General features: G+C 40.8%; 1 protein-coding gene across 1 annotated transcript in view; it reads right to left on the bottom strand.

The window, feature by feature from the left end:
* ATRN (attractin) overlaps positions 1-18,181 on the bottom strand; it is a 154,339-nt gene that overhangs the window by 12,795 nt on the left and 123,363 nt on the right. The window contains exon 27 of the mRNA XM_069796985.1: positions 7,201-7,308. Within this exon, the coding sequence (XP_069653086.1) occupies positions 7,201-7,308 (108 nt within the window). The remainder of the gene's footprint in view (positions 1-7,200; positions 7,309-18,181) is intronic.

The following is an 18,181-nucleotide window of genomic DNA, read 5'->3' as shown; positions in this document are numbered from 1 at the left end:
TAAAAAGCCAAGCAATTTCAGTTGTTTATGAGTTTTGATATGTACTTAACATGCGTAAAGCTTAAACAACAATAGAAGTTAAAAGCAGTAAGAGACCTATTAGGTCATCTAATTAGTCCACCTTCTCCAGCAGGATTTTCTACACAAACAGGGCATTTTCCAGGACTTTGTCTGGGCTATTTCTAGGTGACCCAGGTGTGGAGTGCACCACCAGTTCCCTTGGGAGACAATTTCACAGCCAAATGCTTTCTGCAATCAAGTTGAATTGCGTGATGTTCAACCTAAACATTTCTTTTTTATTTCGTCTCATTATTTCTATTTACGCTGCTTATATTCGACAAATTCGAAAGGTTAATAATGTGTCACATAAACCTAATGGCTAGAACAATAAATATTCTGTGTAATTTAAAAAACACAGCATCAATTTTATTTAGGTTCTGTAATACACTGCCAGCATATTGCTTCTCAAAATGTATCAAAAAAAATAGTGTAGAGAATTTTTTTTCCTTAACAAGAAAACATATTTCTGTGGTTTGATCAAATAACTCTTACATGGTTTTCAATTTCCAGTAAGGAAATTAAAATAAAGGAAAAATCTTATGGTGGGGGAAGAGAAGAGGACCATTACCGAAACAGTTCAACTTTATTATTTGCTTCCACTTCTTCAGATGATTTCACTCTCTAGAAAAAGGGTCAAATTCCATTTGCAAGTTTTTAAATTGTGCCATTAAAAGCTGAGTGAACATTTGTAAAATAAGTTACAAGCAATTTTCTGTAAAAAATAGAGTATTAAGTTTTAAAAATCAAATTCTCAGGGTAATATGTATGTCCTCCAAGGTAGAGATGAATGAACTCCCAGCAATAATTTGCAGTAAATGAGTCTAGATTAAATATTTACCTTGTCCCTGATATCTACTTTGGAAGCGACACAGGGGCTGGGGAATGAATTGCTCACAATGCAGCTCCACCACTGGGTTCCTGCATGTGAGGAACTAAATAAAAATCATATTCAAGCCTTTAGATGAATGCTAATGGTCTGAAATTGAAAATACAGATCTGAGTATCCTGAGTTACCAACAACTGGGAGTGTATACGCAAACCAGCCTCCACAAGGCAGTGAGTTTGCTCCCACTGCATTTAACAACTGCTTTCTCTTTTAAAGTGCACATTGTCAATCCAGCAAAACACAGACACAAACTCTCGGTGAAGGAAAGGATTTCGCTAGGCAAGTTTGTATTTCAAAAGCAGTCACCCTGAAATGACAAAATCTCATGTCACAGCTTTGAGCATCGCCACTCACGTAAGTCAACGCTCACCCTTCTTCTTCAATTCCCTGCTGATGCCCCGGGGAGGGGATGGGATGGACGAGGCCATGGGTAGCAAATCTGGGCAAAATATATATGGCCAACGGTAGATATTTATTTTGATTTTGTACGGGTGAAGAGGCAGGATTTTTCTGGTTCTTTTTGACAAGTTGGCTGGTTTTTGCACATGAAAACCTGTAAGTAAAAACCCCAACGAAATAGGACAGTTGGATGAAAACTGCAAACACAAGACACACAAAACAACTACTTGGCATAAAGAAATGCAAATAGGTCCCTGATAATGTTTTTGAGAAGCTGCTGGTGTTATTAGTACTTCAATCAGAAGAGACACTCGTTTGCACTAGAGGGAAAAAAGAGCTTAGAAAAACTCTCTCCTGTGGGAAGCTTTGCGCTCCTTCCTCTACTTCCAGCAAATTCCTCCTTATCAGCTCAAATCAGGGTCCATTCTGCTGAAAACTTTACAGTCTTCAAACCTCAAACTAGTTAAATCTCAATTATTGGCCAAATAGTCCCTAAATACAAGGCAGGCTTAACAGATGTCTCCACTGATCTCATAATAGCTCCCTTCCAAACATTTATATTCCACATTAAATTACGGAAGTGGCAGAAGTTTGCCCCCAAGTCCCTAATTTTGCAACAGAAAGCAAACCAAGATACCTGACCCTAGTTAACTGGAAATAATTCATTAGGTGAAGGTTTTATCAGGTATTTTTGTTGTTGCTTTCACAGTACGGATCACAGCCAGACTATATGCAATTTTAGTGCAGCTAATCTGTTTTACACACCTCGGCTGCCCAGATAACGCTCCCTTCTTACCACCGCCAACTCCATCTAGCACGGCGCTCCTTCAAAGGGGATCACGCACTTCTCCATGAATTAGAAAGTGGGCCAGCATAAGCAGAATTAACACCGACCATACAGTACAAGCTGGGATGTTGCTTCTTGTGGCGTGTCCCTCATTTGTCTAGTGAGTGGAGGTGCTTTTGCTAAAGACAAGGAGACAGCTACACACTGACATGCTTTGAACGCCTTAGCATTAATGCAAGGAAAAGCTTCTAGAACCAGCAAATGCTAGAAACCCCAGAAATAATGCATTAGAAATTAAATTGCATTTCAAAAGGCAAGCTAACAAGCCCGAGCAGCCTGCGTTAGGCAGGTCAGGCGAAATAAAACCAGCCTTTCTGGCCTCGAAGGCTGCGCGCGAACCATCTCCAGCAAATGCCACATCAGATTAAGAACATTCGGTTTGTGTTCTCCCCCCTCAATTTCATCCCCTTCCTCCAACTATTATCCTTTTGAAGGTAATGAATGACTCTCCCTTTCAGCTTATTCATACCACCTCCGAAAAACCCTAACCTGTTCTGTTCCCCTCTAATGCATCTCAATAGCCTGGTCATTTCTACTTAAGACTGCATTTATGTATCACAGCTCAAACCTGCCAGCCTTCCGAATCTCCCTGCTTGCATGAGGACCCCCGATCTCAGCTCGGTGGCACGGCCAAGTGGGAAACTTCGTGTTCGCTGTGCTTACGCTAACCCAGTTCATTTTAAGTGAAGTTGGGTGGGAGGGGGGGTCACAGAAGTTGGTCCATCAGCGAACTTGATGGACTAATAGTGGGTCAATAACATGGGATGTAAAGGGGAGAAGTGAGTCATCAAGAGCGACAACCAGAACAGGATAAAAGCTGTAAAATCCATCAGTTCCTTGGCCCTTGGCTGTTCTTCACTGAACTTGTCTCACTGCATGAAACAGCCCAACACAGAGCTACACGTAAAAATTAAGACGAAGTCGCCCTGTGGAAGCGCTGGAGCTCGGCGATGCCTCGTTTCAGATCATTCCTCACCGCAACGGTGCCCCTGCAGCTTCCCCAAACCCATCGCCCCGTGGCACAGCACTTCTAACTTCTCGCATCTCTGCTCCTTACTGCCTGTTGCAACTTCACTGCAACGTAAAAGGAATTTCACAAGGGCACCGCTTGGATGCGAAATACAAATAGACTGAAAATAATAAATCTGTGGTATCCCTTGCCCACTCCTAAATCAGCCCACCACTTCATCTCTGTACTTCTTGAACAGATGGGACCTTCTGGCAGTCTTTAAACCACTCAACAGCACTTTCCTCCATAACAAAGCAAACTAATTACTAGAGTGAGATGCTATTTTCCATCAATTTTTCTGCTATTTTTAAGGAATCAGCCAGCTTGGTGAGCTGATGTCTGATTAAGGATTTGCAGTGAAGCTATTTTGCCCTCAGAAGCTTAACGCAGCAGAATTAAATGCACGTCGGCATGAAGGTACAGAACATGCTAAATGAACTTCAGAAGGATTTTGCTCACCAAATACTTCTCTTGCTCCATTTAGGCAACTATAGATGTGGACAGCCTGTCAATCACAGATGCAAAAATAATCACCTCTTAGCACTGGCTTCGCACGTTGGATCCCTAAACGCAGCACAGCAAAGGCTGCTCTACGGACCAGCTCTACTAGGCAAATGCTCCGTTTTACAAGAGTGTTTTTCAAATCCCCTAAAAGCTTCCAAGCCAATTTTTTTCCAACTTAAGGATAATTTTTTCTAAGGCAACAATTTTCTTGTTGATCCTGTAGGTGTTTTGTTCAAGCTAAGCATTTGCTTGCTATGCTGTGTATGTGTTTTTCCCAAGAATCTACAAGCATTCACTTCATGCCTTTACCAAGTTCAAGATACCTGGAAATCAATGTCAAAATTACAAACTTTCCAGATTCTTCAGGAAAGCTTCTTCTAAAAATGGCTGCAGAGAACTACAGGACTTAGATTAATTAGATAACAAGACTTAAAAAAGCTGGAGTTAGAGCAATACCAGTTCAGACACTTGGATGAGTCCCAGATATCCAGGGGGAAAAATTGAAAAAAATTGTGATACGCAGCACCTCCAAACGCGCAAAAAGCTGCAGAGAAAAGCCAATGGATTTTGTAATAACCAAGCAAATTTAGTGGCAGATTTGTGATCCAGTGGGTATTTGTTGAGTAGGAAATAAACCAAAGCAGCTAGTTCCGCGTTGCTTAGCTGCAGACTGTAATATGAATAGTTTCCCTGCAGGTAAATCACTTTCTATTACTTCTAAGTACCCCAGGAAAAATACTAATTGAAAACACGGTTCTAATACTGTCCAGCTGGAAAACATTAGCTTAGGATGGAACTAGCTTGACACTGGCTGCCAATGGGCTATGCACAATGGAAAAGGAAATTAATCTCTTGCAGACAAGACATCCCATTTTCCACTTCTCCTTTGTAACCCTCAAATAAACTCGTTATTAACCAAAGGCTTTGATTCACATGGGGAAAGAAAAAAATCAATGCATTTATGGTAACACAAGTCTGGATTTCTTGCATTAAAATGAAGGCTCTCAAATTTTGACACAGCAAATGGCAAAGTGACTGGAGAATGGCTTACGGTCCGACAACATAGCAACTCTTTTCTTGGCTAATAATTAAAGAACAGACAAAATACAAAGAAAAATGCAGTTTTACAATTCCGTATTGGCCCAGCCCATCTTCCTGCAGCTCCCTCCTGCTGAGAGCTTTTTTCCCATGCAGGTGCAAAACGGATGAGGAAAAAACTGAAGCTGACCCCACAGATACTGAGACTGCTTTTCCACTTCTATTTATATTCATTTATATGCAGCATCCAGCAGGCCGGACTATCTCAGAAGGGTCATTTCCCAAATTGCTCGCAACCCACAAGCTTCCTGAGCTTCCTCTCCCGTCCATGTGATTTCAACTTTTCTGAAACACTCCAGACTTTTATGCATACTTTTATCCACTATCCAAATTCTCCAAGATGATAAAAAAATATATAAACCCCCTCAAAATTTAGCGACTCTTCTCGTCATGGAAAAGCATCCTTGTTCTGCACCCAGATCTTCCAGCAGATGAAGTTACCCGCTGGCACAACAGTCTATGTCCATGTTCCCTGCTTGGCTTCAGGTCACTGTACAAGGTTTGCACCATTTGCCTGAATCACACAGTCTCATTTATGCTTGAAGTTGATTAAGAAACATTTGTATGAGTTATCAGCACAGGGGACAATTAGCAGTCGGTAAGAATTTCTGGGTCTAAAAAAGGACATCTGTCCGCAGTCTTATTTATTATGCTTAAAACCGGCTTCTCCATCCGTTCTTGAGCAACCCAAGGAGGTCACACAAGTGAGACATGGAAGATGACGGCAGACACGGCAAGGCAAGGAAACTTAGCTGCGAGTGAGAAAAAGATGAAATCCTGTCTGTGGTGCTGTCTATGGAAGCACTTCAAAAGAGAAGAGTTCAACATTCCTATAATCAAAGAAGAGACGGAGAAGAAAACAAAAAGCAGAGAGGTATGGAGGAGAAAGCGAACAACAAAGCCCAAATGAAGAAGGAAAAAGCACTGCCAGCTGAACAAGAGGAAAAATGACACACTAATCAGAACATAAGAGATCCAAAGTTTACTAACTTCTCTGTAGTTTTTGAGTGCAGACAAACTTCTCAGAGAGATCAAAAAGTTCAGGACAGCTTTGTTCTGGCCTGATCCTACAGGAGAGGTGCTTTTAGTTAGCTTATTTCCAGAAAATGGAAAAAGGGGAAGGGAAATGCCCCCCAGACAGACAGACTGCAACACAAAACTATCAGCAGCCAGGCTACAGCCTCACAAATCTGCCTCCAGCCCAATGGGAACATCAACACACATCCCATGACTTCTTCGATGAAGCAACAAAAAAGCCAAAACAAAACAACAAAAAAAAAGGCTCATTCTAATTTGTTGAGCGACAATCCAATTTTGCAAGCATGTATTTCAAAGGCACCAAGAACACGGTAAATAGCCAGAACAAATAATGGAACTAAGACAATATATTGAAAAGCTTCTTCTATGCAGTGTCCACCCAGAAAATGCTGCAGGACACCAATCAGGTGGAAAAAGTGTTACAACTTGCTGTGAAAGACTATATTCACACATAAATAAGGAAAAGCTAAAGCTATACAGGCAACCTGAATTGTGGCATTTCCTGATACTAAGGCCAAGACTCCCCAAACAGAAGTTCTGGCGTTAGATTGTTTTCATGTGCTTTACAATAATTAAAATACACATGTTTTTTATAGAAAAGCATAACTTACTTTCTTGTCACAGTAACAGAAGGTGAGAAACTTTGTGCCTGGACTAATGAGGAAGACTTCCAAAAAACTGAAGTCTAAACAAAACAAAACAGCTACCTTAGGAAACAAAAATAGTCAGTGTTCTCGGGTTCTTAATTTTTTCTTTTTGTATACAGGTCTGCTAGCCAAAGCATCAACATCAAAAAGATCCTTTAATTCATTAGTCTCCTTTTAAATGTTTTTCCTAAAAATACAACATGTTGTGTCTAAGAACACGCCAGCCTGGTGTAAGACAATAATTTCTCCACACTCCTATTTGCGCATCACAAGACGTATTTGAAAATATATTTATAATCAGAAATATGTTAACACTATTACAGTACAGAGACACGATTATATTCCTGTTTGCTTTGCGATATCACAGAAAAATGGTTTCTATTTGCAGCACCTATAGCCATTTCTAGCCAAATGTTCTACTGTGTAAAGCCGCATTCTTCTCTATTTACAACGCATAAAAACTAACAAGGCAAACACAAAATCTCATACCCTACACACAGTATAACTTTTATCTAAACCAGCCCAAAAGTTGTAAATGCATACCTGAAGGGATAAAAGCAAATGAAAACGGTATCTGTTGGCCATCCCGGACTTACGGTTTCTTGCAGGTATATAACAAATAAAGAATTGGGGATTATTGCGTTAACCACAGTTTAAAACAAGCATCCCTGATTAATTGCGGTAAGGATCATCCTGAAGCACCAGCTCTCACCTTTATGCTTCCCCCAATGAGATCTGGCGGCTCTTCGTCTGTTTCTAAGGCAACGTTGATGGAGGCGAAGGGGCGACTTGCCATCTGTTGCATCTCACGGAGTAGTTGCTAATTTAATAAACAGAAAAATATTATCATCATATTGTTCCAACACAAAGATGAAAAAAACATGCATCTGAGAGGTTTTACCCAATACAAAGGGATATCAATGAATATGGAAAAATAACCTCCTGGTGTTTTAACGGGCTTAAGAGTACAGACAGATTATTCTAAATATTCACGCTACTACAATTTAACGAGTTATTGCAAGTAAAGCTACGTGCCCAGTCTTAGCCTGACTCGTTTGTGAGGGAAAACACATGTGCTTAAGTCTCCATAAAGCAGTTATTTACTTTTTAAGCTGTGTTACCCTAGTTGTTTGTCATCACCTGTCCAGGGCATGACAGGACTCCGTAGGATTTGTGGGAACCGTTTTAAAATTAAACTAGCAGCAGTACATAACTACTGTAAGAAAGAATTAGATATTTTTTTATAACAGCACTAGCAAAATGCTGTCAGGCACCTATTGAATAATCATCTTTTTTTATTGTTTGTTTCTTTTTTGAATGCAGCAAATGTATCAAATGGCAAGCATGTCCTTGCTGCAATATGTTTTATTAAAATAGAAAACCTTTTCCTGGGTAAACCTCTGCAAGCCTTCATGACACAAGACATCTCTTTATTGTCCTCTTAAGCGCTTTTAAGCATTACGATGCAGCTCCCTTTTTTTTAACACAAAAAAAGACACTTCCTATACGGCTGGGCTGGAAAGAGCATTTCAATTTTAGCTGAGCTACGGACACGCTTCTTTTTGGCTTCAGCAGCTAATCTCTAATACTAACAGCAAGCTACAAAACCTATATGTGGATGCAGAAGCCGTAACCCTAATTCCCAGAAGCAATGGGTCTGATGTGACTCGGTGCCCCTATTTAATAAGGGAAGAGGCACACACTTTGTAAAGCATGTAGAAAACCAGCAGTCTTACCCTTAAGTGCAGCAACTGCCTAAAACCACTTGTTGTATGCAGCTTTACACATTTAGCGTTACTACTTAGCTACAGCAATACTAGTTACACTCTTATTTTACGTAAGATTGAGCCACTACCAAATGCCCTCTATACTTCCCACCATCACCACCCACATTTCCCCATTAAGTTTGGGCAATTTGACACTCCAAGCCCTAACTGATCATTTACAGCACTCAAAAAGTGCTAAAGAAAACAGCACAAAATGCAGCGTGCCCCAAATAACTCCCATCTAGCACAGCAGAAGAGGACACAGCACACAGGCAAAAGGAAGATGCTGCTATCCAACGTGCAACTCGTTTGGACAACGCTAATTACATCAGCATTTTCTTGAACTCATAAACCTTCTCTGGTCTTTTCTTTGCCAAGTTATCTTTTAGTTTGGGGTTTTTTGGTTTTTTTTTTTTTTTTGCGTAGAAAACTGGAAGATTGTCTCTGTGAGCTTGGGGTTCAGGCAAGGAGGCACGATGGGATCAATGCAACCAATCTTGGGGGGGTATATCAGCCTCTATGGCTCTCAGTTGAATAAAAATCATGTAAAATTTCACTGCCGTAAAAGGCAAGTGGTAAAGTTTTGCTTACTCTCTGAAAGGGTGGGGGGGAAGCATTTTCGAGCAGATTGTAGATAGTCACAAAGCAAAAAACCCCAACGAATTCATACCAATGGAGCTGTACTAAGCATTTGCAAGCAAACTTGTGTCTAACTCACACTTGGGTGAAAGAATGCGAGGAGTTTTCGAATATTTAAAGCACACCAGCAGATTGCAGACTAAAGCAAGTGTGAAACAGATTGCTGGGTTGTTGTTCCTGCAATTGTCCCCTTCAGCTATCATAAAGCGCTTTGTTTAATGGCTATAAAATCAAAGAACAAGCTGTCCTGATGAAGACGTCCAAGAGACTTACGAACTAAAAGCTATTAGCTGTTTGAAGGAAGTTTAGTTTACTAAAGAAAATATGCAGTTTGGCAACATGACTCCTATTGAAGTCAATAGTAGCTTCAAGAAATAAAACCCCAAGCAGCGTTGCAAAGGCAGAGATGTGCTACAACATGAGCGGTGGGAAAAGGAATGCTGACAGCAGTGTTATTGTCTTCGTTTTCTGAACTGGCCAAGAAAAGCCATCGCCTTCAGGGTTGTCCCAAAGCCAGCTGACTCTCAGCATAACAGTGGCCAAACCAGGTAAAACCAAAGGTCCAACCTGCCACCAAAGCAGCAAATGCCTAAGGGAGAACGTCCTTTTCCTAACATCAGTTTCTGGTGTAGCACAAGTCATGTTACAAATTCCACCCCCACCCCCCCGCAAAATTAAGAATAAATTTGAGAAATAATTGTTCTGTAACCAGAATGTCACTCTTTTCCCCAGGGCACGCACTGTGCCTGTTTAATCTGTGCACGTATATATCCTTCAATATTTGTTTGGTGTGTCAAAATTTTAATTAAAAGATTTTATTTGTTGTAAGGGAGAAATCGTGGCATTTCCCTAGCCAAGATGTTGAGCATGTCATTAGAAATCAGCAGCAGTTAACATCAAGATACCCCAGAACCAGGCTTACCCTCATTGCTAATGATTGGCTTTGTGAGATTTAAAATAATGAACCTCAATACTCTTTCAAGCAAACCGTTGGTTTCTAGATCACACAATTAATAGGACAACCTGGGAATACTTTAAATCACTTAGGTCTGAAGAGGATTTTAAGGGCAAAATGTTTGACAGGCTTACAATAAAAACACATCAAAAAGCGTGTATTGGAACACACCACTGGCCTTTAATATTTAAGTAACAGCAAGCTGTGAGAACCTGCACAACTTTAATTTGCATTGATTTTTGGTGGGGATTTTTTTCCCCACTATCGGTAGAAAAACTCCATCCAAGAAAACCGCAAGTTGAAACAACTGCAGAACGGGAAGTGTTGAAGCAACGCCTGAAAGTTTTGGTGTCAACCAGATGCTAAGAGAAGCTGAAAATAAACAAACTCAACAGTCTACAGTGGAAGAGAAAAAGAGCAAGGAGGTGGGAAGACCACCGAGGTTGCTCATCTCCTAGTGCCCAGGACTAGAGGTGCAGATCCAGGAGCAAACGGTGCAGAAATGCAGCGTTTCATCCCAGTGATTCTTGAAATTCATACACGTTGAGTAATGGATAATCCAAAATGAATAGTGTGTTACTGATGGGAGACAAACCGCCAGAGGAACTGAGGAAAACCTTTTCATGCAGTAGCACAAGCTCTCACACAAAAGAAAAACAGCTATTCAGGTTACCAGGTTAATTGACTAATATAACCTATGCTGTGTTTTCTGACAAGAAAAGGCTGAACATTTTATTCACGATAATAAAGCAGTCACCAGTCTCTGTATAACCATCCTGCTACCATCCATCTCGGCAACTGCCCCCTGCAGAGTCTTTATGAGCACGGGGCTACGGTACCTTTCGGGATGGGGCTCTGATATTTTCAGCCATGAAAGGATGGTGATTTTTCCAGAAGAAAGCCACGCGTTTTGGATTTTATTTGCTCCTTATAAAAAAGGGCTTTAAAAAAAAAAGCTAAGCAAAACAGCTACCTAGAATTTGCAATGAACTCAAGTTTTTACATGAGTATTTCACCTCAGTTTTCAACAGAGATGAGAAGGAAAAAAGTAGAAAAGTCAAAAAACCATGGGTGTGCTAAGGGAACAACGGGCACGGATGAGCTTTCATTTTAAGGTAGAGTAAAAGCAAAGCAAGCAGGACCCCACAAGAAAGGGAGCAAAGTTATTTCCAGCAGACCAGACCTATTCAGGCAGGGAATCTGCAGGAACATCTGGTACCATTACACCAGTCTATGGTCAAAGGAGGTAAACTTTGACAAGGGGAACCAGAAAAGAGCAATAGTCTTCTCAACGGGTTATTTTTCCAGGAAATCTGTAGATCTAATCCCTCAAGGTATTTCTGAAATGCAGATCTTTCTGGACCCATAGGCTGTTGTTTTTAGAAGTATAGCTACTCTGGGCATCCTCAGGAGATAACATTTCAGCTTTAGAGGAACTTTTCCTGAAGATATTTCAATAGAGCAAGCTCCACATTCCTTTATTTGATGAGACAAGTACGATTAAAGGTCATCCTTTGAGGATTCGTATTACAGCCTTCGAGGCTGCAATGAATTTGAGATGGTGCTCCAAAGCGAAGACTATGATGAACCTCCTGCTGAACTGGGTCTCTGCTGCTGTATTTCTGTACCACCACGGAAAAAAATCAAGCTTCACTCTGTTATGAACAAGAAAATCACCAGCTGCGTTCTCCATGCTGTCCATAGCCAACTTTAAAAACCAGGAGACTCTGAAATCAGCTATGTGTTTTGAACCACCACCCTGTCTGCATTGCAAAGATAAACTGGTCCAGTGGGCCAAAAGCCAGAGACCTCACAAACAACTGAGAGTCCTATGAGAGTAACAGCTCCAGTGTCACGGAAAGAGAAGAAAGATAAAGAAGATAAGGAAACAAACCAATTTGTACCCTTGTTGTTTAAGACTTTTAGAAAAAAACAAAGATTTTGGGGCAGAACAGAATATTTGGGGTTTTCCTGTTTCAAGCCGAAACGTGGAGCTCTACCATGCAGAGCATAAAGATGTTTGTCTCCAATGTGGATTCAGCAACTCCGGTTGCTGTTCATCCCCCTGAACCAAAGCTAAACAAACAGAACAAAGTTGTCTCCTCCTTCCTGACCTCTCTTTTAAACAGCATTAATTCTGCAAAATTATTCAAGTCTGTCAGTCCTCTTACATGTTCCCTCCAAGGCTCTGCACATCTAGAACACAAAACCCAATCAAATATCTAAAGGTCCCGCTGCATGCACTGAGCAAAAGGTAACAAAATTCTCCCAGCAAGACTGATTAGCCCTGACTTGGCTGCTTGCTAACCAAAGTCACAGCGATTTTGTTGAGGTCAGAGGACCTCCTGTCCTTCCAGAACATACTGGGTAGAGTGGTTGCACTGGTAGAGTGGCATTTTGAGCTTACTCCTGCACATCCTAAAATGCTGCAAGAGCTTCATTCGAATTCAGAAGGTGGCTCATCCCATTTGTGCCCAAATACATATTTGTGTATGCACGTAAACTATCAACTACCTATTTCCAGGCACGACTAACTTAGAAAACCTTGTCCGGAGAACTCGTCCCAGAGCTCTCCTGTAACGACATCTGCCAAAACTGCAGCTCTCGGGCTGCCGACAGCCGGCGTGGGAAGGGGACATCACCCTCCCGGGGTTCCCAAGGGCCTTTGGAGAAGGTGTCCTTCCCCGCGGTGGTGGCAATGGCAGCTAGACGGAGCTGTGCGTCCGCGTGGCCAGCGCTGACGGTGCTCAGGCATCACCGTGCGTTACTCTGAAGTAACATATACATCCTGGTGTGGGAACCTTTGCTTTACGTTATAGTTACTCGGTGATCTTGGGGGAAAGGGGACAAGACAATGGAGTTACCTACAAAATAAAGAGGGGCATCAGCCAAGAAATAAATGTACAAGATATAAATATTGCACGAAGATGAGCCACATTGTCTCAGAAATAAGTGATTTAAAGCATTTAGCTACAATTACATTAACTACCATGTAAGTCAACAAACAAACAATTTTCTCCGATGCTTCCATCATCACTGAAAATTAAGTTTTTAAGCCCCTAGAGCAGTGCACATATTAATGTTAGCTAATTAGTTTTGTAACTGACTTTGCAGGCTATGTTGAAAGAGAGAGGAGAAGAGAATTAATGTTCAAATGTTTCTCAACAGGCATTTCCACACTTCAAAACTATAACAAACCAGAAAGCAAAGCTGCTGGGAAGCTGCCTCATGCTGAAATGACAGAAGATATTTAATTCAGGGCTGATTAAGATAAGTAAGTTATTCATCATAATCATGCCCAGTAGGGGGGCACAGAAAACCTGACCTTTAATAAGAATAAGGTATCATTTTTTAAAAGACCAGGAGCACGTAGTCCATGCAGACCAAAATACATACCAATACCAGATAATTACACAATAGCAGAGTGCACCTTTGATTGACTAGAGCTCTTCTAGCATAATTACACAACACTGCTTTTCTCCCTGATTTTTCCAAATAGCTAAATTAGATACCTGTGCCGCTGATTCCTATCATCAGAGAGAGACCTAGGAGTCTGAAACGACAACAGCTTCAATACACATGCACTTGTGGGGTTTTTCAAACGAGGCTGACCTCTCCTAGAGCTAGCCTTGATAGTCTAGCTTCATCATCGCAAACGCTGGCCAACGGTTGCGTTTTTTTGGATATACTAAACCCCACTTAATTCTCTAGCGGCAACACCACTAAAGACTAGGTGAGAAGAGCTCAGTTGGATGCCAACACTGCGGATGCGATGGCCAACCTGATATGATGTCCTGCATGGACATATTAAAGCTACGAATGGTCAGCTGTAACTATCCATCTGCAAGTTCAACCAGAGATGAGCTCAATTAGGCACAGAAGTGACAGTAGCATGTTCAAACTAAAACGGACCATCGATTTCCCCCTAAGCTGGAATCTCTTGTCAATGTTAATATTTTGGGATATTTTTCCTTTTCAGGGCATCTCTTATTTCTGCTACAATTTCCTTCAGTTGGTGACCAAAGCCACACAGATCACTGTAGAGAGCACGCAGTGTCTGTATTTTGGAAAAAGCCTGCAGGCACTATGAGTTGGTTCCCATTCATAGATTTTAAATTTGGGGATAGCGGAAAGTTACAATTATTTGATCTGACCTCTTGCATAGTACGAGCTACCAAATTGCACTGTGTGATTGACCTAGAAAAGATCATTCCAAAAGCACTCAAATTCTGAGAGCCAAGCTTCCAAAAAAAAAAAAAAAGTTGGCATTGCTACTCTTGCCATTAAAAAGAGGAGAAAAAACAAAACAGCTTTTGACTTTTTTTACCCCCAGCTGCAGACACTGGGTGTTATGCCTTTGGCTGATCGTTTAAGAAGACCCTCATCCCATCATGAATCTTCTATGATTCCTTTTCACAGACACTGACTCACATCAGCAAATCTCAATATGTTCTTCCTTGGATAAAATGAGTAATTTGTGACGCTTTAGTCTCTCGCTTATCTTCCAGATAACAAATTAATCTTGCAGTGTTGTTCTGTACCATCTGTAACACCCAAGACATTGCTGAGATGAGTGGACACAGTACTCCAATAACAGGCTACACATAATACTAACGCTATGCTTATTTTATTACTCTCCTTAGAAATGCAGAAACTGGGAATTTACGTACGGTCATTAAATCACTACAGCCACCATCATTTCAGTCTATTGTCCAGGGAATAGGTGTTCTGGGAAGTAAACCCACCTTACCTCTTTAAAAAATACATACGCAGGCTTACGTTTCACACTGTAATGAGACAACTGAGTATGCTAACCATGGAATCTAGACCTCCTTAGAAGTTATCTGCTTGCCACGATTTCTCACTCCTCCAATTCGTGTTTCCTCTACAAACTACACCAACAAGTTCATATTTTTTTCTCAGCTGACAGACACCGAATAAGGCTGTTGGTGCTATCGAACAAGAAGGTCTACATGTCAAACGACTGCTGGGAGCTCGGAGAATACAGCAGCAAATTTCGGCACCAGCACATCTCATTTCTTACAAGCCTTCCAATGCACCTGGGACTGCTCAAATCTAGGGACGTTTGTAGCCTGACCTTTTAATGTTCCCGCATAAGGCTGATACCAGATCCTTCCGAACCACCACTGGAGACTCTAGATAGCGATGAAGACCCTGATTTACAGTTACAGTTTGAAAATATTCCAATCCTGAATCCTGTTCTTTGACAAAGGATGCCCTAAATCACAGTCTGAGAGAGAAGATATGAGATGAATGAAATACTAACAAGTGAGAGCAGGAAGGGGAAGAAAATGAAGGCAGAGCAATAAATAATACACTGCTCGCATCCCTTGGAAAGTCTTTGCTGTAAAAATGAACCCAGAAATCCACCTGCCTAAATGGTATTCAGTGTTCACGGATGTTACAGCGGAGGATGCCAGTGAAAAAAAGAAGCGCTGCTACATTTTGAATACACTTGGGAGAAAAAAAGGTTTCAGCAATGAGGTCAGGGAGGAGAAGGATAATCCCTGCAGTAAATCAATACAAAAAAACCCCATCCTGAATAAGTTGGGCAGTGCACAAGAGTAAAAACGTTCAGTCCTGGATAGTCTTGGCAAGAAAGGAGGCAAAATGTAGACAATTTTATGTATGTTAAGGCTGCAGTTGAGCTCTAGACACCCAAATTTAGTTATCTCTGTACGTGCTTGGTGTTGATGCTCCGAACTCATCCTGATGGGGCACGGAGAGTGATCCAGCTGACCCTCACGCAGACAGTTACACTGGGTCGGCCAAATCACTATCCACGCTCCATTTGCTGGAAATGTTAAGAGGAGCTATTTCTCGCTCAAAGTGTAGAAGATGAAGCAGACTGAAGATGAAGAGAATAGGATTTGGATGCTAAAATAAAAAAAATTGGACAGAAAATTCACGCCAGCAGATGAGCATATTAAATTTCTAATGCCACTCTCGTATTTTGTGCATTATTCTCTATTACCACCTTGATACATTTAACATGTCATTTTCTAGAGACAAGACAGAAAGGTTTCCTATGCCTATTTCCTAATGTCATTCACCTCATCCTAAGCCTCCTATAAAAGCTGCCTTTTTATTTCCATTTTCCCTCTTTAAGATGTCTGAAGATACTTAAACTTGGTGTTCACTGGAGAGGGAATAAACACACAATTTACAACCCCATCTCCTCCATGCCTGATATGACACAAATTGTTCCCACTTTTACTTCAGGTCAAGTTTTATACTCCGCAAGTCCTGAACTTTTGCTCAGTGCTCCAGACTCATTTTCCTACAATTATACATTTGCTACGCCGTGTTTGCACACCCAAAAGGCCCTTTAGCCAGAAGGCTGAGGAACATCAGCACTGACATGCGCAAGCAGCTGGTCAGAGAGGAGTAGCTGTAGAAATGAAAAAAAAATTAAAAAAATCAGGAGAATCTTACATATTTTACAAGATCCTGATGTAGATTCTGGATTTGTAGTACACTGCTTTCTTAGTGAGGAGTAATGCAAATTTAGTTTCAGCCAAATGCTGCTGCTCTGTTCCATTAACGTGATACACCAAGCACAGCTGTACAACTTCTCCCAGCACATTTTCCAAGCAATACTGTCTGCATAATTTTGACTACTAGACCTTTCAACGCGCTCCCTTTTCTGTCCTATACATATCTCAGATTAAGCTTCAGCTATCTACTTTTCACTCTGCACTGCGATAAGAAGTTAGGCACTTGCAATGCTTATATTGGAAGCAGAAGTGATTGATAGCTGGGAATTACCTGCAGATTGCATTATATTTTACTTACTTTTGGGCTGAGATTAGAGAACAAGCGCAGAATTACTACAGCACAACCCACGGGAGACAGGTGACTGTAACTTGACTCCTTCTAAAAATATAGCCCAAACCAGAGGAGTATCTTCCTCCAAGGCTGCAGCATACATTAACTTAAAGCTTACAATATGCTGCCTTAATTGGGTGTCCTGCCACTGCTGCTTAATCACCTTTCCTTCTGTCCTGCCTCTAAGTTGTAACACGGTGGGAGGAGGTGGTCTCCATCAACTGCGTCAGCGTTTATAGAGGGGGGGAGCAATAAAACAAAATCTGTGTCTCCCAGTCCAGCCTGCAAACTCTGTCATCCAAGACTCCTGTAAGGGTAATGGAGAAAACCAAAGAGAACAGCCGCTTCCAAAGGAAGAATGGCAAATCTAAAAGTCACACGCTTCAAAGTCATCTTCAGAACAACAGATGGATAAACTTGAGTACACTTAAAACTTGCAGTATTGTATCAATCATTATTTTAACTACTAATGTTTAAAGGGAGCCTTGATAGGATTTATTGAGAGTCCAAATAAATAAAAAATCCTGCAAGCTATAAAATCATCTTAGATAATATCAAAAAGTCAAAGAACTTTTGGGCAGCCTTTTGTTTCTGGAGACTGTCTTTATCAGTGTATCTAATAATGGCATGGCAAATATTTAAAAGAGTTTCCTCAAGTTTTACAAGTATTTCTAACAAAAGAGGAATGGAATAGCAGAGATCTATGAACTACAAGATAGAGTCACTAGATGCAAAGAAGGAGCAAAACAAGTAACAGCAAAAGGCAGGAATCTGCCAGGAAAAGAACACGCTGATGAACTGCCCGTCAAACAGCCACACATGTAAACTGAGTTTAGACTAAAACACGGCAGTATGTTGCTAGTACTCCAGCTTTTTTCCTTAAAACATGCATCAGACTGAAAGTAACTTAATTTATAGAGACATTTTTCATTTAGGCCACTGCTAAAATATTTTAACTGAGCTCCAAAGCACGGTATTTACTGCTCAGTCTATATTCCTCATACATTCCTAGATAACATTTAACCCCAGGAGCCAACTGTGAACGTTACGCTGACTCCAGCTTACTTTCTTGCCAAGAAAATGAGAAGACAAAAAACCAGCCGCCCTAGTCAAAATTTATCTACCTTTAAAGAGAATATGGAAAGACCTCAAAGACTTAAATTATTTCAAAGATTAAGGGTTATCTGTTTGAAAACCACTGAGTATATTATGCATTTGATTGAGTTCACTAGTAAGAGTAAAAATATCTGAAGCAGAAAGAGGAAGAAGAGGAAAAGAGTTATCAGACATCATCCTGCTTTATTATTAGAAAGGAGATCCTTCAGATTAAATAAATTTATACTATTCCCACTACTGCACTGGAGTACAACCAGATACAGATATTCCAAAGATGTGTAAGAAATGGGCACTTGCACAGAATTTCAGCACTGTAAAAATTAATCCCCAGAATACTCTTGATCAACTACTACATATGAATAAAATAC

The sequence above is a fragment of the Haliaeetus albicilla genome, chromosome 1 (assembly GCF_947461875.1).
Source record: "Haliaeetus albicilla chromosome 1, bHalAlb1.1, whole genome shotgun sequence".
NCBI lineage: Eukaryota > Metazoa > Chordata > Aves > Accipitriformes > Accipitridae > Haliaeetus > Haliaeetus albicilla.
This window is presented reverse-complemented; position numbering and strand designations above follow the sequence as displayed.